This window comes from Xenopus tropicalis, chromosome 2 (genome assembly GCF_000004195.4).
Source record: "Xenopus tropicalis strain Nigerian chromosome 2, UCB_Xtro_10.0, whole genome shotgun sequence".
Lineage (NCBI taxonomy): Eukaryota > Metazoa > Chordata > Amphibia > Anura > Pipidae > Xenopus > Xenopus tropicalis.
Genome location: NC_030678.2, coordinates 73,343,392 through 73,368,403, shown reverse-complemented (window position 1 = coordinate 73,368,403; position 25,012 = coordinate 73,343,392). Strand labels below are relative to the sequence as shown.

Below are 25,012 nucleotides of genomic sequence, written 5' to 3'. Positions count from 1 at the left end.
AAGTTTCGCCCGCGGCTTACGAGCGCTCAATACGAAAAAGTCGCGACAAGATACGAGCGAATCGTAATAGCTACGAAAAACTCGCGTTTTTTCGTGCAAATCGTATTGGTAATGAAAAAGTCGTGACAATTTCCGAAAAGTCGTAAAGGCGCCGAAAAAATTGCAAAAAATATGAAAAAGTCGCAAAATTTTCATTTTCCAGTCGGAATTTTTCCAATTCGGATTCGAATTCGTGTCTTAGTAAATCAGCCCCTTAGTCTTTGCATTGTGTGTCTGTGTGTACCACACTAAGCATGGACAACAGAAAGAGGAAAAGAGAACTGTCTGAGGACTTGAGAACCAAAATTGTGGAAAAATATCAACAATCTCAAGGTTACAAGTCCATCTCCAGAGACTGCAACATTATCAAAAAGTTTGCAACCCATGGCACTGTAGCTAATCTTCCTGTGCGTGGATGGAAGAGAAAAATCGATGAAAGGTTGCAACGCAGGATAGTCCGGATGGTGGATAAGCAGCTCCAAACAAGTTCCAAAGAAATTCAAGCTGTCCTGCAGGCTCAGGGATCATCAATGTCAGCGCGAACTATCCGTCAACATTTAAAGAAAAGGAAATGAAATGCTATGGCAGGAGACCCAGGAGGACCCCACTGCTGACACAGAGACATAAAAAGCAAGACTACAGTTTGCCAAAATGTACTTGAGTAAGCCACAATCCTTCTGGGAAAATGTTTTGTGGACAGATGAGACCAAGATAGAGCTTTTTGGTAAAGCACGTCATTTTACTGTTTACCGAAAACGGAATGAGACCTACAAAGAAAAGAACACAGTACCTACAGTGAAATATGGTGGAGGTTCAATGATGTTTTGGGGTTGTTTTGCTGCCTCTGGCACTGGGTGCCTTGAATGTGTGCAAGGCATCATGAAATCTGAGCATTACCAAAGGATTTTGGGTCGCACTGTAGAGCCCAGTGTCAGAAAGCTGGGTTTGCGTCCGACATCTCGGGTCTTCCAGCAGGACAATGAGCCCAAACATACGTCAAAAAGCACCCAGAAATGGATGGCAACAAAACACTGGAGAGTTCTGAAGTGGCCAGCAATGAGTTCAGATCTAAATCCCATTGAACATCTGTGGAGAGATCTTAAAATTGCTGTTGGGAAAAAGGAAGAGTGGTCTAAAATTCCCGTTGAGAGGTGTAAAAAGCTTATTGATGGTTATAGGAAGTGACTGACTTCAGTGAGCCTTAAATCGGCCAGATCTTGATCGGGCAGGTTTAAAAATCTAGTCGGATCGGGGACCGCATTGGCTCGTTGATGCGGTCCCCGAACCGACTTTGCCTATACCCTTAGTCAGGCCAGCTAAGGGCAGGCAGATTATGGCACACACAGGCAGCATAGGGCAGACAGAGTATGGCCATACTCTGCTTGCCCTATGCTGCCTGTGTGTGCCATAATCTACCTGCCCTATGCTGCCTGTATGTGCCATACTCTGCCTGCCCTTAGTTGCCTGTGTGTGCCATACTCCTCCTGCCCTATGCTACCTGGGGGTGCCATGCTCTGCCTGCCCTATGCTGCCTGTATGTTCCATATTCTGCCTGCCCTATGCTGCCTGTATGTGCCATATTCTGCCTGCCCTATGCTGCCTGTGTGTGCCATAATCTGCCTGCCCTATGCTGCCTGTATGTGCCATACTCTGCCTGTGTGTGCTATGCTCTCTCTGCCCTATGCTGCCTGTGTGTGCCATACTCTGCCTGCCCTATGCTGCATGTGTGTGCCATACTCTGCCTGCCCTATGCTGCCTGTGTGTGCCAAGCTGCCTGTAGGAAGGTGAATCTGGCAGAGGTTTGTTATGAGAGTTTGATAGTAGTTGGAAATAGCCCTAAGGTGTTATGTGCTGGGGGTTGTAGAGTGTAATATTCCAGGACAATTTGCAAATGGTTTTAATTTTTTATTATTTGTGTTTTTTAGTTATTTACTTTTTAGTTTGGAAGTAGATTTTACAGTTCCCCCGAATTTCACACCATTTTTTTTGGTAAAATGGGGTTTCTACTGTGACTGCTTTAAACCCTACATTGTGCAGCCATAGAAATGTTCCAAAAGTGCGGCAATGACAAACCTACCTTTTTCAAAAGCCTTGGATTGTTTTAGCAGCAGTTTTTTAAATGAATACCAAGCCCTACTAAGGGCAATTTTGCCAATTTCCAAAATAGTAGTTAGGTAAGACAACAGCTCCAGACTAAACTGCAGTTCTGTGGCGGAAAGAATAATCACTAATAGGTGCTTTATATTTGGGCAGTTTCAAGTTCAGATGTGCACAGCCTGGTCTTGCAATGTGGAATATGATACAGTAAGGGGCACATTTACTAAGCAATTTTGAGATAAAGTCGAATTTTTTCTTACTTCTAGAGAATGGGTTTTCACCAGAACTCGATTTTTCAAGTCAAGCATTATTGTGACATTTTATACATGTATGTCCAGCTTTATACAGTTAATTTACAATTGGGGTACATTATTCACTATATAAACATTCTTGCTGTAGAGTGCAAATGACACAAGAAAGATAATGCTCCTATAACCCAAGACTATAAACTTTAGGCACCGTATCGGAGTATAACCCACTATCCTCCTATAACCAAACACCTCCATTTCCTAGGTGAATCACTAGGGGGCTGATTTACCAATCCACAAATCCGAATCCCGAATGAGAAAAAATCGGATTGGAAATAAACATTTTGCGACTTTTTCGTATTTTTTGCGATTTTTTTTCCGTCATTGTTGCGACTTTTTCGTAGCCGTTACGACTTGCGCGAATTGTCGCGACTTTTTCATAGCCATTACAAATTTCGTGAATTGTCGTGACTTTTTCATAGCCATTACAAATTTCGTGAATTGTTGCGACTTTTGCATAGCCATTACAACTTTTGCAAATTGTCGTGACTTTTTCGTATTGAGCGCTCGAAAAATTTGTGATAATTCGCGAAAAAGTCGCAAAATACCGATCATCATCAAAAAAACGCATTCGGACGCTTTCCGGACATTCGCAGATTAGTAAATGTGCCCCTAAGAGTTACCACTAGCCAAGAACCTGGGGCTATCGTTACTTGTATCAGCCACGTTAGTGGTTAGATCTAAGTATATGTTTCGCTCTTCCGTACACTATTAATCTGTGTAACCATTCCGTACTATAACAACAACGTTCTGGGCACTTTATGATTCTATAGACAACTTACTCCAGTCTGTTCAGTTTCCTACTCCTCGCCTTACGTATAGATACAATTTCATCTCAATAAACTCAAGACTTTCCCTTCTTCCATTTTCTCTTCCCCACGACATCTCACCAGTTAAGCCCTCCCCCAATACTGACGCTACTCACTGACCCGGAAGTGACGTTGCGCAGGATGGCGGCCCCAGGTTTGGTGGGCCCCAGCTCCGCCCGCGGGTGACAGTGCGATGACATGGGGTAGCCTTGGACCGGCGAGCGGTGACCCAAGAGCGGGTAACACCCTGGGGGTTGGGTTCATTACTGTGTCTTTGTAAAGTGTTTTTTTTCACTCGGGTTTCTTCAACTTTGCAGCTCCCTCCCTCGTGTTTTTGGGAGTTTTAGTACAACAACAAAAGTTTAATAGTCCCAATATCACAACGCACATGGTTATACTGTAATAATTGTATTACTAACTGTACGATAGGGGTGTGTTCTGCGTCATTTATATTCATTTTTCCGTTAGTCTAGTTCCTTTTGTACAATATACGTGTATACACACACAGATTCATATATATATATATATATATATATATATATATATAGCCGCTTAACCTGCTCCAGAGCATAGAAGGGAAATTTGGATTTTTGATTTGTATGTATAATATGCCACTTTAATATAGACTTTTCCACATTGAAAGAAAATAAAACTATGTGCAACATTTTAGTTTAGATTCATGAAAAAGTTTTTGTGGTTTTAAAGCAATAGGTAAATGTTATTGCAGGAGTATTTGGTTATCCTTTCCTTTTTGTCTGGTTCTGACGTTTGAAATAGTTTTGCAAGAAATTCCACCTCCGGTTATATCAAACCGGCTTCTGCTACATTGTTTCAGAGGCAGGAGTGCACTTAACTGACACATAATGATCTCCATTCCAATTACATTTTCAAATACACTGAAATTCTTAATTATATTGGAAAGTTGCTTAGAAATGGATTTTCTTAAGGTATGCTATTGGATGAAATACAAACTTTGATTACCACTTTTTTTAATAGGCATACAGCTTGTGATTTAGTACTACAAGTATGGGACCTGTTATCCAGAATGCTCTGGACCTGGGATCTTTGTGTAATTTGGATCTCCATAACTTAAGTCTGCTAAAAATCATTTAAATATTGAATAAACCCAATAGGACTGTTCTGCCCCCAATAAGGGGTAATTATATCTTAGTTGGGATCAAGTACAAGATACTGTTTTATTATTACAGAGAAAAAAAATTAAAAAAAAAAAATTAGAATTAATTGCTTATAATGGAATCTATGGGAGATGGCCTTTCCATAATTCGGAACTTTCTAGGTAACGGGTTTCCGGATAAGGGATCCCATACCTGTATTATATAATGTCATACATATGCTTTGACACACTTTCACCTTTAAGGGTTAATAATGTGATCTCTTAGGTATTTCCTATTTATTGCAACTGTGCCATGCATTTTATATTTAACACTGATAACTGCTAAATAGTAGTTGATTTCCTTTAAAGGGCATCTATGGCAGGAGAATTGTTGCCCACAGCAGAGGTGCAGTTGTTTTGGGACTCTTAAGAATTAAAGTTCAAGCTAGTTTATGTGTATGCATGTGATGCCACATACATGCAAATAATGATTGAAATAGGAGACTTGTTCATTATGCACATGCATGTTACAAAACATGGCCACCTGGGAGAGAGCACCCAGTATTGGTGACATAATGCTTCCTACTAGCATTTCTTTTGGCAAAAGGGTTCCTGGCAGGTAAGAAACTATTGCTCTTTGAGCTTACTATTTTAATATTGTTGTTACTTTTTATTCTTGATATTTCTTTTAATATATGAGTCTCTCATTCAAGCCACTGCTTGGTTGCTAAGCTAAACAAGATCCTTGCAACCAGACATCTGCTGAAATTTCAAACTGGAGATCTGCTGAACAAAAGGCAAACAAGTGTAAAACGGCAAATAATAAAAAATGATAACCTGTTCCAAATTGTCTCAGAATATCACCCTCTACATCATAATAAAGGATAATTTAGGCAAACAATCCCTTTTAAGCAATTTCAGAGGGATGTAAAATGTATAACAGAGGGCTGTATGAAGCCCCACATAACCAATCTGACAAGACTGATGTACTGGAGAGGCCAGCAGTACTTGTGAAACATATCTGTGAAGGGCTGAGAATCAGGCAGTTGTTAGGTGTTAAGTCTTCTTTTGGTCATACAATATAGATACAATATTTCTATATCCTATATCATGTCTCCTAGCCCACCATTGAAGAACACTGTATGCCACCTAAATTGCTTGTTGCAAATTTTCAAGGAAATGTAACTTATTGTAGTTGTTTCATTTGGCAATATTATTTCATTACAGTCAAAATCAGTGTTGTACACTGAACGTTTATGCACATTTAAGCAATCACCTGAGAGAACACAATAAAGAGGGCTTGTGTTGAATTTGCATTCTACGTCTACTTTTAACTACAAAAATCCATATTGCCCTATTTGGTTGCTGTTATTAAGCACTAATAGAAAATTGGGTATTTTTCAGTGAACTACTACTTTACCATTATAAACAGGGTAATATGTTCAGAGTTCCTTAACTCTGTTTGAGCAAACTGGTGTCAGTCTATGGCATTAGTCTTGATCTTAATCTTGATGAGTATCAGAAATAAGAAAAATCCTATACACTTGTTAAAACATTAACTAACGACTAATCTGCGATAAACTTTGGGCGACTTCGGCAAATCATAGCGATGCGTATGCCATCCCACCGGTGATTTGCATTCTAGCCGGTGGGATGGCATTGTGGGGATATTAGTCGCCCGCGGCAACGAAGATTTGTTGCGGGCAAATAATCTCCCCGTCTGCCAATGCGCCTAAAATTACAGTAATGTTAAAAAATTACTAAACAGTAGGTTAAAGTATTTTTAACACAAGCCCTATTTGTTGAGCTCATGTTAAAAAGAGTGTATACTGTCCTTTTAAAGTGTATAGAATTTTTTAAAAAGTGGATACAGGTCCGGAATTTGTTATCATGAGACAAATTATCCAGAAAACTGCAAAATACAGGAATGCCATTTATTGTAGAGCGCATTTTTAAAAATCTATTATCCAGGAAAATCCAAAATACAGGAATGCCATTTACTAAAGAGTCAATTTTACTTTATTTTTAAATTAATTGAGAGGGTTGAGGAGACCGCCTCATACATCTGCAAATAAACACAAGGAATTCAAAGAGCTCAAAGAGCTAAAAAAAAAATCCCATTTACAAGGGCGTATCCTATAGGCTGAAGCTCATCCACTGGGTTTTTAAAGTAAAAGCTAGGATAATAGCTGATCACATTCCCAACTACAGGCCGATTTTGCCATTCTTGGGGCTCAACAGTGTAGTGCAGGGTTTTCTGATCAGCTTAGGTAGAGCCAGGAGTGCTGATCCACAAATAAATGGTAAGGGTTGAGGAAGACCGCCTTGTACGTATGCAAATAAACACGCAGCTCATGTTGAAAAGAGTTTATACTGTCCTTTTAAAGCAGGGATCCCCAACCTTTTTTACCCATGAGCCACATTCAAATGTAAAAAGACTTGGGGAGCAACACCAGCATAAAAAATATTCCTGGGATGCCAAATAAGGGCTGTGATTAGCTATTTGGTGGCTCCTATATAGACTGAATGCCTAAAGGATGTTCTGTTTGTCAGTACATCTGGTTTTTATGCAACCAAAACTTGCCTCCAAGCCAAGAATTAAAAAATATGCACCTGCTTTGAGGCCACTGGGAGCAACATCCAAGGGGCTGGGGAGCAACATGTTGCTCACAAGCTACTGGTTGGGGACCACTGTTTTAAAGTGTATAGAATTCTTTAACAAGTGGATACAGGTTTGGAATTTGTCATCTGAAGAGCAATTATCCAGAAAACTCCAAAATACAGGAATACCATTTACTATAGAGTCAATTTTAAGCAATTAATTTTTAAATTAATTAAAAGGGTTGAGGAGACCGCCTCATACATATGCAAATAAACACAAGGAATTCTGGTAACTAATCCCAAGGTGTAGAAAAACTGGCACACACTCTTTGGTCTACTATAAAACTTGTCTTCATTGTAGAGGTCTAAAACAATGAAGTCCTGCAGCGTTTAGTATCCAAAAATACGTAATCATAAGCACAAACTAATCCCAAGGAGCTCAGGAAAAAAATCCCATTTACATCGTTTTATCCTATAGGCTAAACCTTAACCACGAACTACAGACCGGTTTCACAGTTATTTTTTTTTTTTTAAATAATTTGAAACTTAATTGTCTTTCTATGAGAAGAAGATTCCTAGACATTGGGATGGCATTTTATAATTGTTAGTGGAGTACTGCAAGGGTCTGTCTTTGGTCCTTTGCTTTTTAATTTGTTTATTAATGACCTTATAAGGAGATTATTGTATAATTTCGGCTTCATTTTATTACACTTTAATCAAACATGGGAATAAAGTATACACTTGTGGGAAAAAGTTTCACACAGATCAAGTGGATCTCTCATTGGGGATTCATTTGCATTTTAATGCATCCGCTGGCTCTAAAGAGTTGGGAAATAATTATTTTTTTTTTATTGCTTTATTTTATTGACTATGACTTTGATATAGCTTGCACCATGCCTTAAACTTGATAATGGGATTCAGAGTCCAACAACAACTGAAAAGACTGGTTAAGCAGTGCAACCATGTTTTGTTTAAAGGGATTTTGTCACTATTTTTATGGTGTACTTTTTATTTCTAAATTACGCTGTTTACATAGCAAATAATTCACTCTACAATTCAAAATATTATTATTGAACCAACAAATGTTTTTTTAGTTGTAATATTGGTGTGTAGGCAGCCATCTCAGTGCATTGTGCCTGATTCTGAGCTTTCAGAAGGAGCCAGTGCTACACATTATAACTGCTTTCTGGTAACCTATTGTTTCTCCTACTCCCATGTAACTAGAGGAGTCCCAAGCCAGACTTGCATTTCTTACTATTAAGTGCTATTCTGATATATACTGGGAGCTGCTATCTTGCTCCCTTCCCATTGTTCTGCTGATCGGCTGCTGGGAGGGGGGTAATATCACTCCAACTTGCAGCTCAGCAGTAAAGTGTGACTGAAGTTTATCAGAGCACAAGTCACATGGCTGTGGCACCATGGGAAATGAAGAACATAGCTAGCCTCATGTGAATTTGTAAAATGAAATACAAAAAAATCTGTTTTTGAAAATGTATTCCTTTCAGCAATATAGGGTTCAGGGAGTAAGAGTGAACTTTTGTATAGGCTTACTGACCAAACACCCCTATATCCAGATGAATAAACAAATTTGCGAAGCCACAGGTGCAATGTTTGCTCTTCAAGCCTTTAATAGGCAATTACTGCACAACACATTTTGGATGGAATAACCTTTTTCAGATAATATATCCAAGCATTTAAAGCCATAGCCAATCTCTACCCACCACGCCAGATATCAAAGGGTCCTAGAAGGAAATTAAAGTGGTTTGGAAATAACAGCGATAAGTTCTTTACCCTGTACCCTGTGGTGAATACCATGAAGTTCTAATTTCCCTGCTCACATCAACCAATTTACCGCCTCCTGATACTAATGGTCTCCCCTTCTTTGAAACTTAATTTACCCTTGTATAAATTATTGGCTACAGCCCTATGGTGCTAAAACAATGTAAAAAAATTATGAGATCTAAACAGTAGTAAAATACTAAAGGGTTATTTCTGATCATCACATCACATTTTAGGCAGTAAGATTTTTGTAAATTCTTTTGTATTTTTTTAATTTGATTTTTATTTGATGGATACAAAAAAAGTGATTGCTGAAAAAATTGAGATAACGGGGGAAAAAATTAATGCTTGAATCACAGCAACACACTTTTGCAAAATTTATAAATTAGCCCCTAAATAAAGGAAAAAATAATGTCAGTGTGTTCTTGAAATTTATTTGTATTTTCAGTTTAAAAAATCTAGCTTTTAGATTTAGCAAACTAAATAGTTTGTGAGTTTAATACATAGTAGTGTTTTGTTGATATTGTGGCTTTACTTCCTGCCACAGTTTTATTTCTAGGCTAGCAATAAGAGTAGAAAGATCTGTGAAAAAGTCACACACTCAGGAAACCAGAATAAAAGTAACTTCAGGTGCAGTCAGCTATCCTCTATTTGCCATATATTAGTCATAGTATGTGTCTCTGGTACACTTGTGGGCAGATTTATTAAAATGTAAGATTAGATCTCACTGCAGAAAAGCTAACTTACTTTCTATTCATTCCTATGGGAATTTTAGAAGCATATTTATCAGTGGGTTCACCATTTGATAAATACGCTTCTTAAAATGCAATAGGAATCAATAGAAAGTGGATACATTTTTCTGTGGTGAGGTCTAATATCAAATTTTTAGAAATCTGCCCCTTGATGTCATATATTAAAGGAAAACTGTACCCTCAAACGGTGCATGACTCTCTCAAAAAATATATAGCATAAAATAGCTCATATGTAAAACCCTGCTTCATCTTAATAAACCATTTTTCATATAATTATACTTTTTAGTAGTACTGTATATACTCGAGTATAAGCCTAGTTTTTCAGCACCCAAAATGTGCTGAAAAAGTCGCCCTCGGCTTATACTCGAGTTGGGTGCCATGGGTCCCTCCAGACTAGCAGCCTCTGTCCTTTGTGTGCAAATCACACCCCAACCAGACCCTCCAGTGCCCTGGCCCACTCCCAAATTCATCTTCATCTACCATCCTCACCTGTCCCATTCTGCACTAGACATTGCACTTAATATTCTATATTAAGGATTTTAACTCTTTGTGTTTTAGCTTGGTTGCTGATTATGCTAAGGGGGTAGTACTCTTAAGGTATCATTGTTGATACCATATAGTTTCCCCCCCTAGGCTTATACTCGAGTCAATAAGTTTTTCCAGCTTTCTTAGGTAAAATTAGGTACCTCGGCTTATATTCGGATCGGCTTATACTCGAGTATATACGGTATGTGCCACTGGGTAATCCTAAATAAAAAATTGCCATTTTAAGTATTAAAGGTCGCCCCCTGGGATCATACAATTCACAATACACACAAACAAAATAAGGACACACATACATGTTAGGTGACATCAGCCAATTAATGGACTAAAGGTCATACATGTTACAATTCCGATCTTTCCTGCGACAATTGGTTGCAGGATAGAACGTTCTTTCCCTTCACTTATGTTCAGAGCTGAATTGTCACATATGGAGATAGAAACAATAGGGATTCTATTTCCACCTGACAATTCAGCCCTAAACGCAGATTTTGCTAGGGTGCCGTTGAAGCAAAATCTTTTGTCCCACCTGATTGTCAATATTGCTTTTGCAATATTAGTCGTCTCGTTGATCCTCCATACACGCACTGAATATCTTCGTACGATAATATTGGTTCATGTATGGCCACCTTTAGTTCTGTCTTCTACTCCCATACTTCTTTCTTTTAGGGTTAAGACACAATGTGCTACTTGTAGCCTGCTACTCGTCACAGCTACAAAATGCCAGAAAATAACCTGCCATAGACAATACTGAAAATTGTCTCTGCTAAAACACACAGAGAGACATACAGTATTGTCTCTTTTGTAGCCATGACAAGAAGCTGGTTACAAGTAGCTCCATATGTCATTGCCCTTACAGTTAGAGCTGCATTATATCCTGTCAGGTGATCTCTGAGGGAACAAACAAACTATTAGTCAATTGTTCAACGCACACCTATTTAAAAATCAGAGAAAAGGCAGCAAATGGTATATTTAACATATATATAATGTTCTTTATATAGTAAATGTTAACAAAACAGTTTTCACAATTACAAATGCATAATATACATACCAGCAATTGGCCTAAACACAGTGAAGCAGAAAAAGCAGACATGTATGGATTGAGAAAACCCCAATGTTTCAAAACTTAGTCCTTTGTCAAGGGAATGCTTCAGTGTGTTTAGGCCAATTGCTGGTATGTATATGATGTGTTGTAATTGTGAAAATTGTTTTGGTAACATATATGCGTTTATTACAAGCTATGAATTGTAAAATTGCCAAAAGCAGACATCTTCTTGATAAAAACATCAAAAATTAACTGCCTTTCTCTTTATCTCTGTATAATTAAGTGCTGCTTTCTTTTCAGATACTTGCTATGGACAGTGCTATTACTTTGTGGCAGTTCCTTCTCCAGCTCCTTCAGGAGCCACATCACAACCAACTGATCTGCTGGACGTCGAATGATGGAGAGTTCAAACTTCTGCAAGCTGAAGAAGTGGCCAGATTATGGGGAGTCCGCAAAAACAAGCCCAGCATGAACTACGACAAGCTAAGCCGAGCACTTCGCTATTACTATGTAAAAGTAAGGAAGAATTAGTTTCAATTTATGGTTACCACCTCCAGATCTACTAGAAAGCCATAATATATCCCCCTTTTTTGCCACTGCTTTTAATAGCCTAGTGAAGCTAAAGACAACTTACAATTTCATAATGCTGTTTCTAAAATTAAATGTACATGTTTATAAATATGTCTCTATGTAAACATTGTGGTACAGGCCCAGGTCTGTCAAGAGCACGAGATATCTCCAGGTAGAATAGAAAGGCAGAGACTAAACTCTATTTGCCCCCACTTATGTCACCCTATAGGACTGTGGCACACTGAGCAGTTTTAAGCAATTCGCTTATTTGGAGGGGGATAAAATCTTCACAGTTGTCCGACTGAATGGGAAATGTGTGATAGCAAGCAGTGCCTGATGTTAAAGGAGAAGGAAAATCATTTTTGAATAGATTTGCCACATTAGTGCCACCTAGAACAATATATTTATACTGCATAACCATACCTGAGTAAACAGCTCTAGAAGCTTTCTCTGTTTGCTTAAGACAGCAGCTGCCATTTTAAGTAGCTTCCTGCTTGCATCTAGCTGTTGGTAGCTAAGGGGGGGGGGGAAGAGGGGAGGTAGGAGAGAGCTGGACAGACTCTGGCCCCAGAATGAAGGATATGAAGGAGAGAGGAAGTCAGATAATGGAAAATCATGTTCACAAAAACAGAGACAAAAATCCTGTGTTTATTTTGATAGAGGACTCGGTGCAGCTTGTGTGTGCTTATGACTGTATTTACATAGACCTTTCTGATAAAGCTTACTTAGTTTTACCTTTCCTTTTCCTTTGAGCATTATGGGGTTAAACTGATCACATAATTGTGTCACATGTTATGAAGGGTATTTAATGGCAGTGTTTCACAGTGTGTGTATTGCTCCTGAGGAATGGGGTGTGTTTCCCTGGAAGCTTGCACTGCATTACTTCTTAAATAAATGACTTAAAAGCATTTGCTTTAGTAAAGGCCCATGCTTCTTACAATACAAGGTACAAATGGATTTTTTTGGATTGGAAGCAGCAGGGGAATGCACCCATGAAATACTGTATGTATGTGGTGTGCTGAAGGACTTATCTCTTTTTAGCAAGCAGTGTCTGCCATTCAATGTTCACAAAGATTGTTTTATCCGATTCCTACTCAAAAATGTAGTGTCAGTAAAAAAAAAACCCACTTGGTTTTATTACTTGTTTTCTATTCACGCTTCTCTCTGGTTGATGTCATAAAAAAGGTTTCTAGAAACCAAAAAAAGTATGTATTTCAGGTTGTGATAACAGGTTTTTATGGCAATGCAAGAGGTTCATATTTCATCTAACAATCTAATTATAATGTATTCATACTAATGGGTGTTTCTGAAATTTGACAAAGAATTAATGTCATTAAATAATGTTTATACACAAATATGCTTCATATTTCAGAATATAATCAAGAAGGTAAATGGACAAAAGTTTGTATATAAGTTTGTCTCTTATCCTGACATTCTCACTATGGACCCACTTACTTTGGCTCGTGGAGAAGGTGAGACTGAGTGTCGTCCTCCTGATACTGTTGCCTGCCTGAACCGAGACAAGGAGAACTATGGCAAGGAGAGAATTCCAGTGCCTCCCGCAAAATCCTCTGGACGCAATGACTACATTCACTCTGGTCTTTATACCTCTTTTACTCTTAACTCATTGAACACAGCTGGAGTAAAGCTCTTTAAAGCTACACAAGTGGAAAATCTCAGTGAGAAGAAAAGTGTTCAGGAATCTCCTTTATCTGTGATAAAATTTGTGACAACACCAACCAAGAATCCTGAGCCACCACCTCAGTTTCAGTCTCTCCCACCTCCACCTCCTGACCCCCATGAGAAACCAGCAGAGCCTCTACCAGAAATTCCTGTAAAATCCACGATATCACCCCTTGTCTCTTCAGTTTCCGAGCCCACAGATTCAACATCACCAGCAGTAGAAATTGAGGTTAATGCTCAACTGGAATCTGAAACTTCTCAATCTCTGGATTTTTCGCATGATGTTTCCATTGATGATCCAGATCCAGAACCTGAACAGGAACTTGAGCAGGAAACCTATGTACTCGATGTAAAAAGCACCTCAAAGTCAAAAAAGCCAAAGGGGCTTGAGTTGGCTCCCACTGTGGTTATCACCACAAGTGATTCCAACCCTCTGGGAATCCTTAGCCCTTCACTGGGGACAGCTTCTCTAACACCTGCATTTTTTTCCCAGGTAAGTGGGCAGTTTCTTGAAATGTTGCTATCAAACAATAAGATTTAGAGATTAAGTATAACTAATTCAGAATTTTTTTTTAATATTGTTTTTATTTATTTTTTGTAACAATCTGATTCCACAACTATTTCAGACACGGACCAAGCAGGTTTGTATTGGCGGAGAGTTGTCTTCAGTTGGTAAGAAGATGTTATTGGTTAGCGATAGGAACAAGGTGTAAACTTTGCGATAAGGGAGAGGTGGGGGGGGGGGTCTAGGCAATGATAGTTAATGGAGAACAAAAGGCTAAGTCACTTGGGGGTACCAACATGTTTAAGAGTGCTTTTTGCGCTCGGGGGTATAGTTCTTGTCAGACAACTATCGACAGCCATATGATTGGGGCAAAAACTAAGCACAGTGTGCAAGGCGTAGGACAAGAAAAATAGGTTACTAGGTGAGTGTAACAAATTTACTGAAACCAGTTTAATACAGAAAAGCATGATTCTACCTTGCAAGTTTACGTTGTTGCATCTGGCTTCTCTTAGCTTATTATTTCTGCATGAGTAAACTTCAAATGCAAGTCAAGATGTGCATACAACAATTTTGTCCCTGAGGAAGAGCACAGTAAGTGCTCGAAACGTCAGATCTTTTCCAATAAACACGTTTTTGCTTTTTCCTAAGTCCCCGTGTGTGCAGCACTCTGTTCCTATATATATATATATATATATATATATATATATATATATATATATATTCATCAAGATAAACAGAATTGAATGTGTATGCAGAGGTACCTGAGCCGAAATAACAATAATATGTAATTTACAGTACAATGCAATCTCTGTGTGTGGTTTAATTGTTGTGTTATTTTAGGCATCTTAACAATGCAGTTACTGGGTTGCTCTCCTTCTTTTGCTATTCTCCTTTCATCATATTCAGTAGAGCACCGTTTCTTAATTTGTGGTGGCCAAAGCATTATCAGGACTATTATTTTATTTTTTATCTATTATTTATATAAAGCCACACACATTTATGTAGTGCTTTACAGAAATTTTATGTCAATAACATCAGTCCCTGCCCTAGCAGAACTTTTCTAATCCTCGGTTCCTATCCCATTCACACACATGGCCCAATGTAATCAATAGCCAGTTAACATGCCTGTATGTTATTGGAGAGTGGGAGAAAACCCAGAGTACCCAGAGTTCTGTATTTTTGAGTAAAAGGGCGGTTTGTCCCTTGTTTCCTTTTTTTTTTGTGCAAAAATAGGTCCCCGCTATCTGACTATGTCTTCTAAATATTTGTAAAGCATTATAATTTGCCCTCAGAAGACCCATTTTATAAAAGATAATACTACCAGCAACACAAAGCAGATATAAGCAGGCAGTGTGTTTATTATGTAACAACGATTTCTCATGAACACCAAATGGATTGGATTATTGGCTTGTGTATAAAGATAGGTCAATCGGAATCATATAAATTGTGAAACCAAAAATAGAAATCAGTGTGGGCCAAAAGGCACAAGTATTGCATTATATGACTTATTCTTTCTGGTACATCCACACTTTTTTAGTGGCCTTACTTTGGCTACAAGAAGGATTTTTGATTCTTTCACTGGGTGGCATTACACTCATGTATATGTAAGTTTATTCATATACTCATAGTTTCATTAGGTACTCATAGCAACTGTGAGAGTAGGAAAAGCTAGTTAAGCAAATTACCAGTTCACAGATTAGTTATTTTTTATCTGAAACCCAGACACACCGAGCTTATTACCTCTGTATAAACAGTCTGTCATCATTACAAGCAGAGAGAGAGGGGAGAATAAAAACAAATAAAAACTAATATAAAAAAAAAAAGCAAAACAATATAAAATGGTTGCCATATGCCAACTGGCAGGCATACTAGTGTTTTCCTCTAGTTGTGCCTAAAGGTTGCCATACACAGGCAGATTTAAGCTGCATATTGGAGTCCTTTAGACTGATTTGGCAGCTGGCCAAAATCCTCCAGATGTCGGGCAAGTTTGATTTTTTAGTTGTATCGGGGGCTGCGTCAGCTCATTGATGCAGTCCTCACTCGGACCCAAAGCCGGAACTAGGGGTAGGTGACAAGGTACCACCAGTTCCGGACCCTTTCCCTCAATTGTGCAGCGGCCCATGTAACCTCCCGCCGCTCTGTGTGCGCATGCACCGGTGGGGGGGATCGATGGGTGTTGGCAGTGGGCGGGCCACTGCTCAGACCACTTCTATTTTTGTCGTTAGAGCCAAACCATTGTTTAAGCCTGATATCGCCCACCTTAGGTGGGCATAATGGGGAAAGATCTGCTTGTTTGACGGCCTGGCCAGACGAGCAAATCTTATAATGTATGGCCATCTGAAGGGCTGCTAAATAGCTCTTAAATGCCTAGTAACACTGGACATAAAGAACACCAGGAGCAAAATGAAGCCATTTACTGCCTCAGTAAATTTTGTGTATCGTGACATGCAATAGATAGAGTTTTTCTGAGCTGATTAAACATAATCTATTTTATCATTTTATCATTTTTTATGGTATCGTGTTTTGTTTTTTTTTATGATTTTTATTGATTTTCAAATATAAAGAAAACAGAGTAACTAATAAAAAGTCAGATAGGTGTCAAGTTTTGATCACTGTTGCCTTATCTGGATGCCTAATAATGCCTAGTGCAGTGTTTCTAGTTATCTGTTTAGTCAGTTGACACAAACAGCTGGTTTTCAAGATAACCAAAAGCCTTGTCATCACAAAAGTACTAATTGCAATAATCTATTTTTAATCGGCATGTTCATATTATTCATTTTAGGGCTGTGACAGAGGAGCAGATTAGTCGTCGGGCGACTAATGTCCCCGAAATGCCATCCCACTGGCTAGAATGTAAATCGGTGGTGGGATGGCATATGTAGCACCGAAATCCCCGAAGTTTCCTCTCAAGGCAACTTCGGCAAATCGCTGCACCGCGTATGCCATCCAATCGGTGGTGGCTATTAAATGTAACTAACATTGACTTGTTACTGTTTCAGACTCCTATTCTGCTGACCCCTAGCCCCTTGTTGTCCAGCATACACTTCTGGAGCACACTGAGTCCAGTGGCCCCTCATAGCCCTGCCAGATTACATGGAGCAAGCACTCTGTTTCAGGTAGGTGATCAATGATTCAGGTTGCATCCACAATAGTAAGGGGTTCTAACCCTCACAAAATGATTTATGTAAATTTAATCAGAGTGGTCATCTGAACACTTTTGCAATTTACATTAATTTCCTGATTTTAGTGGATTCGAGATATTATCAGTTATAGTCAGTTTTATCAGCACTTTCTATGCACCTGCATTGCAGTCACGCAGGATTGCTTTCTTTCTACATTTTAGAGAGAAACATGGTTTTGATCCCCTCTAAATTTAATAGACAGATGTAATTTATGTATTGAAAGGACAAGCAATTCTGCACTTCTTAGACAAAACAACCCCAAATGTGTTAAAACTGTACTGAGGCTGATTGATAATGCATTCATGTATGATGTTGCAATATATTCAGATTACCATTGTAATGCCTTCTTTACTTAGTAGGAGCCAGCCAGCACATTTAAAGGTCCCAGCTGCATGGCCTATGCATGTGTGAATGAGTTTCTAAAGAAACCAAATAATGTTGGACAGGAATTTTGCCTGTTGTGTCTGCTTTATGGATTGTATTGCAGCATCTGACATTTATTTTCCTATTTAGTTTCCATCTGTGTATAACAGCCACATGCCGTTCACCTTATCAAGTTTCGACAGCCCAACCACACCTGGACCTTTTTCTCCTGATCTTCAGAAGTCCTAGCAGAAACCTTGTAATATCAGAGCAAACATGAAAAAACATGTAGGGTGGGATGTACTAGAAAAAGAAAAAGTTATATATTCATAAAGTAGTAAATATCAGTTGCCACAAGTAGAAAAAGAATCGTACTGAATTTAGGGACACCATGTTGCTGAAAATGTTATCGAGATCAATTGCACTTGGAAAAAAAGTCAACTATGAATCAGGTGACAACACAAAGTCAGTAGGAGCCTACTGCCTTGTTGTCCTGACTAGTTTTTAATTTCTTCATCAGATCAGTTACTTTTGGTTAAATAATAAAACTCCTTAGCTGTTTTTTGCCTTTTAATAAACCTGTTTACCAGGAGAAGGATGCAGTTTGGAACAAGTTGGAACCTTTGAAGAATTGAAACACCTCAAGCATAATTCAAGGATCAGTCAAGGTCCATTTTGACTCAGGTGGAGGTACTGTTCAATTTTCATTTTTTTTAAGAGAATCTAAAGCACTTAAACATATACTGTAATAGGCCAAAGGGAAACAGTGGACTTATGCTATACTCAAGAGCCATGTCAGCCATGTTTGTACTGCCACCTAAAATCCTAGTAATGTTGCCCAGCTGGCTATGATCTAACTTAACTGTAGCCACAAAACAGGCATCTAGTGCAATTCTTAATAGTGCAGTATCTCCAAGTCCGGAATTATTTTATTGTATATACAAAAATATATATGGTTAAATAAAATCATACATTTTGTCATTAGATGGTTTAAGAAAAACTCTTAAATGGCTCTCACATAAACCAACTGTTACATTCAATATATCTCAAAAATGGTGGAAATCATCAAAAGCAGTTAGCACTAATTTGCCTTATCTGATCCATGGGTATATATACTTGTGGTGGTAAGATACAATGCAAAAAGTTGGAATTAGGAGCTCTATATATCCTACGATGAAGCAGTGTTTTGGATAGATTTTAAAATACATACAAATGTAAAGTTATATATTGGAAATATTGTTTATATCCCAGTTAAAGGTTTGCACTTTTACTGATGACTTTGTATGGCTAGGAACTTTGATTTTGAGAAAATGGCTTTCTGCTTGTGGAAAGATAAAATCTGGCTCATGTGATTATGTACAGCCTCTTACATAGGACCAATATGTAATATCAGTCACGTGTTTGTTTACTGTGACTTTATTTTGAATGCGATTATTGAGTATGATTGGGTCTCAAATGCGGCTGGCCTCCATTTTACTGCTTTCCTTTGGCCAGATCTATACTGGTGACATCTCTTGTTTAGCATAAAAGAGGAGCACCACTTACTGGCAAACCTATTCTGTTTTTTGACTCCTTGCAATACATTCATTTCTGTTTCTTAAAAGTACTAGGAGCATAAGCCCGGCAGAATATATTTGGAAAAGAATTAGTTTGTGTTGTATATTTTAGCTGGGTACTTGAACTGCTGTCTATAAGCATTGCATTCCTTTTTGAATTAACTGAGCAGCAATTGCTAATTACAGCTTTTTTAACATAACATGTATAATATTTTTTTATTTTTTTTTTTATATTTCAGTAAATGTTTTATTGAGCTTCTAGTAACGCTGTTAGCAGGGGCAGTTGTTCACATACCTTTTCCTAGAAGTTAAAGCTTCCAAATCTGATATGAAAACCATGTCCCTCGTATAACCCCCTAAAGCTTAGTGTGCCCCATTGAAGGGGTAAAACCTGAATGCAAGGCTGTCAAATTTGTGTTTCTGCATTCTGTTTTGGCCTGTCCAACATGTTTGCTGGCAGCATGGGTAGTGACATGAGCAAAGAACCTTGGCATTGAAGGGGTAAAGCATCTGCGGTAATTTTCCAAATGGAAGTCCTGAAGAAACAAGATCTGAGACTGTGAAGAATTAAACTTCCTTGCTTGTTCCCTGAATACTCCCATTTATTCATCTGGCCCTAAGTTGCTGATATTACCAAACAGCCAGTAACCACCTAGAGCAGTCTAGATCCCATGGAGCATGTGCAGTCCCATCTGCACCAATGAAGGGACCAACCACACTTAAAGGTCACTTAAAGGGATTCTGTCATATTTTTAATGTGTGTTTTTTATTACTAAATTACAATTAAATTGTGGCCCAGCATGTTTTTTACTATTGAGTGCTATTCTCATATCTACCACTTGGTGGGGCATGGGATCATTTTTAGCAAAGCAGGTGTCCGGAAGCTCTTATCTGGTTACTTGCCCATTGTTCTGTTGATAGCCTGCTGTGGGGGAAAGCAGGGGATGAAATAACTCCAACTTGTCACGTGGTTGAGGGTACCTGGGAAACTAAGAATATGTCTAGCCCCACATAATATTTTAAAACTAAATACTGAAAAAAAAATTGTTTTTGCTTTTTTGAAAAATGAATTTTAATGCAGGATTCTGATTCTGGAAACTATTTTTGTAAAAAAACATAATTTTCCGTGACAGAACCCCTTTAAAGATCTCTGGTAACTGTGTATGTAGGTAGCAACTCATTGCAGTTTTTGAGACATGTTCTAGTTTGAGCTTCAACAGCTTTAAACAGAGCAAACTTTTAGAGTTAGTGTTTGCTTTGGAGGACAGAGTGTAGACCCAGGTGTCTTGGGGCCTTGTCTCCAGCCTATGGGGACTTTGCCTGCTCCCAAGCCAGTTGTGAATCACAATTTGCTCAGCTTGATGCTGGACACAGGTTAATAATGGGAAGGTAGGGGGGCGCCTTTTATAGAAGTGATTTTCGATGAGTAGCCTTATGTAGGCATAGTGACACTTTCTTTTTAAAACTGGAATGTGTCCCTTTCCCTATAAGTTAATGTGCAGAGTTCACTCCTTATCTTTTCCAAAGACATTAATGTACATTTTTGTATAATAGCTTACATTTTAATATAATATTCTCTTTTTTTAATGCATTGTTCTAAACCAAGGTGGTTTTAAAAAGCTGATTAAAAAAACCCAGTTTTCTTAAATGAAAGGCATACTGTGGTCAATACAAAGTGCTTACTTTGCCAGAACATTGTGTAATATATAAAATAGCATTTTTTTGGGTAAATGGTTTTACTCTTTCAAACAGTTTTGGCACCTTTTATACTTGCATGGGGGAAATGTATTTCTTTGACTCTCAAGATAACAAGTTAAGCCCCAACTTGCTTAATGGCAGGGATTCTAGATAAGCCCTCAGGATCAGAGCCTTACACTTTAGCATTTTCATGCTGGAATCTGCCTGTGACAGGTGCTTGCCATTTAAGTTGGCACAGGCAGTGTTTTCATTTCAGTGCACGTGGAGAAAACGTAAGTAAAGTAGTGTGACAGTAGCCTATTTAAGCATAAATGTTAAAGTGGTAGTACTATCATGTTATACACTCTTGTTCAACATGGCTTCAATGAATAAGGCTTATGCTGAACATACTTTTGTTGTTTTAATTACAAAAAAAAACCTATGGTTTTTGTTATTTTTTTATGTGAACACCACAACTATGGAAATTGAAGGTACATGATGTTAGATCTTTTAATGTAGATAATTATATTACCAATTCCCCCCCCCCCACCTTCACAATTTGTATAACTGTTTTGTTAGCAGAAGTCCATTATGCAGGGGGATTGTCGCACACTGGTATCTGCCACATGAGGCCCAAACATGGAGTACTTTCAATTTCCCTGTTTGCTATGTTCACCTTAGAAAATAATAACAACCATAGATTTTTCATAATTAAAACAAATATCAAAAAAGTAAGTTAAGCCCAAACCCTAATCTTTGCTCTCGTGTTGAACAAGGGGTTATTCTGTTCCTTTAAGTCTTTAAAAAGTATTCAAATTTTCCAGCCTTTGCTCTTAAAGAAGGCAAAAATATGCTGCATTCAATCTATTTGGTTTTTTTTTCTTTTTTTACAATTGTAATAATGCAGGAAAAGGAATAATATGCAAAATTTTAAATATATATGATTTTTATATGTATGATTTAATAAATTAGCAGGGGGTGTTTACAAACACACACACGTACACACAGGTTCACGTGCCTAATGGACAGCATCTTTTCAAATCCTGCAGTTCCCAGCATTGGGGCTATTGGCAAAACGAAAAGCATTTGGTTTCCCTGTGTATGGCCTGTGTATGGTCAAATTACATTCAGGGAAACCAGGAAATATTTCATTACAACACATTTTCAACAACAACACCTATTTCTCAACCTATCTGAAAAGGAAGCATGAACAGGCGATCTAATGGAACTGTATGGGAGAGTGACTGGTAAATCACGGTCTACTTTTTTGGCACCCCTTCTGTAATGTTAGCTCTGTAGTACAACTGTCAGAGCTTTAAATCATTTTGTTGTAGCATCTAACTATATGCTGGTAATTGTTATGTGCATGGTCTTAACATGTTGTTTCATTTATATTCGTAATGTACATTTATCAAAGTCTTCACTAACAATGATAAAATAATCATCAGTACTCATCAATTTATAATTCTAAAGGGCATATGAAGGAGATATGATCCATTCAGCCAATGACTTCTCTCACTAATGAGTGGCATTAGCAGACACATCCTGTAGTCACTAACCAATTGGAATACAGGGAGGTTGCACCACATGGTTTGCATAGCCCAGTTTCCCCCCCAGAGCTGTTTTGGTTAAAAATAAGTGAATTGGCCCTTGCTCCTAGATGATGTCTATGGACTAGAAAAGGCACTTATTCCCCTAAAGAGCACCGCCACAGAACCTTTTTATCAAAATTAAGAATTTATAAAAATTAGAATGCACTAGGTTTGGCCAGACAGAGCTTCTGAGTTTTAGATTTATCTTTGTTTTACTTTCATTCTATGAGCAATACTTGTCTGTGGTTGCCAAATACTGTGAGCCAAAACCACTTATTAAACTCTTCTTCCGTAGCAGTCCTCCTTTTGTCCCTTCTCCTCATCCTGATCTGGTGTCTGGCATCAATGCAAAGCCACTGCTTGAGTATGCAGGGCTGGTGGCTAAGTAGGTAAAGTAGTAAAACTATCACTGCCTGATCTTGCTTTTTATTTTTCAGTGCACTGCCCAAAGCTTGTGAAAAAGGGTTCTGTTATTATGTAGACAAGCTGTGGCCCTCAGAAAATATATTTAGCTGCAGTTCCTGATAATTGGTCTAGCAATGGCAGAGGAGTACTGACTGCACACATTTAGTAACATGATTAACTGTCCTTCTATAACATTTGGCTTGAAATAGACTGTGGTATTTCCCATTCCCATGCTCTATTTGATATAAGGCAGGGAATCCAGCATTATCATAATGGCGAGCACTAAATTGCACTTTGCCTTTATGTAAAAGGCATTTTATTTGTTGACCTGTAGATAAATTTTTCCTTATCGTGAGAATAAATATATATATATATATATATATATATATATTTATATATACAAAATACAGGATGAAGAGCACACCGAACTTTTAAATGCGATACCTGGGTGCCAGAGCGGCAAGCACAGAATAAAAGTAAAGAATGTCGGCACTCACAGGATTTCCACGATAATACTCACAGGCAATAAGTCATGTTTAGGATGCAATCAGGTGTGGTTTATTGGTCCAATAAACCACACCTGATTGCCTGATTGCATCCTAAACATGACTTATTGCCTGTGAGTATTATCGTGGAAATCCTGTGAGTGCCGACATTCTTTACTTTTATATATATATAGAGAAATGTCGGCACTCCCAGGATTTCCACATAGGGACAGACAAAATGATAAGGCTTTTAAATGCAAACGGTGAAGTTTATTCTTACCAACGTTTCAGTCCTGTACTCGGACTTTCCCTGACGAAAGTCCGAGTACAGGACTGAAACGTTGGTAAGAATAAGCTTCACCGTTTGCATTTAAAAGCCTTATCATTTTGTTTGTCCCTATGTGGAAATCCTGTGAGTGCCGACATTTCTCTACTTGTCTAATTTTTAGCTCGGGCACCTAGGTATTGCATTTTTGATGGTGTGCTCCCCATTTTGGACTTATATATATATATATACACACACACACACACACACACACACACACACACACACACACACACACACACACACACACACACACACACACACACACACACACACACACACACACACACACACACACACACACACACACACACACACACACACACACACACACACACACACACACACACACACACACACACACACACACACACACACACACGGGTGCGGCACTGTAAGGGTTATTACAGCTGGCCAGGTAAAGAGGGCTAGGATTTGTTATTCTCAGTCTTTTTTTTTCTTTGCTGGAAGGCAGCATCAGATGACTTGTGTTGTTGTAAAGTGATACTGACAGGTTTCAGGCTTTTGGAAATGTGTCAGTATCAGTCTAGCTCTATCATCACTAGTTCTATAGTGCTTGGGGTGCTCCCCTTAAATGAGTATAGTTGCTAACCTTAGACTTTTCTAAGGTACCTTCTATTGTGAACACCATGCTGCCATTTGTATTCAGTTTCACAGGAGTTCCATGGGTTGTGCATGCACAAGTTTCTTTCAAAAGATTTGGTTTGATGGTCCAGAAGCGGTGCATGCCCAGTATAGTATAATGACCAGCTTCACTCACTGTGCGTGCACCAGTCCTGGCATATTGCAAGGAAGACTAAAAAAATCTCCAGCCCAGTTAGCAACTACATTCACATGGGGGTGCCTAAACTAACACTTCAGGCTGATCATTGTTGAAGTTTCTGCCAACAGACAGCCACACAAGCCTGGAACTTTGTACCTGTAGTCAGTGGAGCTCTGGCTCCTGTCACTTCTCTTGTGCTGAGTTACTGCACCCCCAAGTAGTACGACAGTGGTACAAAAAAGACCCTTAACCAAGGTGTACGATTTACTGCACAGTTTTTACATAAAACAGAACCTTTGTAGCCTGAATAAAAATGGAAGGTGCACAGCTAAATCTCTTCCCAATGTGCCCAGCAGAAATCTACATTAAGTCTGTCAAGGTTTGGGAATATTTACCTGTCTTAATGTTAAAAAATTCCTTTTATATACAATCAAATCATGTATGTTGACTGTTGCTTTGAATTAATATTTTTGTCAGATTAATATCATGTTGTAAGGCAACTGTTAAATGTTTTGTATCTTTTTTCATATGTTTCCCTAAATATTTGTATCATTTTTTTCATTTTTTATTTTATTTGCCTTCTAGTATTTTTGTAAAAGTTGGGCTTGGGGGTGACAGTATCATTAGTTTTATAATATATTAAAGCATTGGTCTGTGTGACAGATTCACAGTATTGTCTATTGTGCAGGCGTAAATACATGTGGACAAGACTAAAATGCAATGCAATATACATATTTTTTTATATTACATAAGAAATATAGCTCTGTATTCAGCTGCAAAACCAAAAAGCCTACATTTTAT

General features: G+C 38.3%; 1 protein-coding gene across 1 annotated transcript; it reads left to right on the top strand.

Annotated features, from left to right (window-relative positions):
* The first annotated feature begins 3,405 nt into the window (after positions 1 to 3,405).
* elk4 (ELK4, ETS transcription factor) lies at positions 3,406 to 18,429 on the top strand. Its single transcript, XM_002932990.5, has 5 exons — positions 3,406 to 3,492; positions 11,385 to 11,600; positions 13,027 to 13,830; positions 16,842 to 16,958; positions 17,538 to 18,429. The coding sequence occupies exons 2-5, from the start codon at positions 11,394 to 11,396 to the stop codon at positions 17,634 to 17,636; spliced, it is 1,227 nt and encodes a 408-aa protein (XP_002933036.1). The 5' UTR covers positions 3,406 to 3,492; positions 11,385 to 11,393; the 3' UTR covers positions 17,637 to 18,429.
* Positions 18,430 to 25,012: the final 6,583 nt, after the last annotated feature.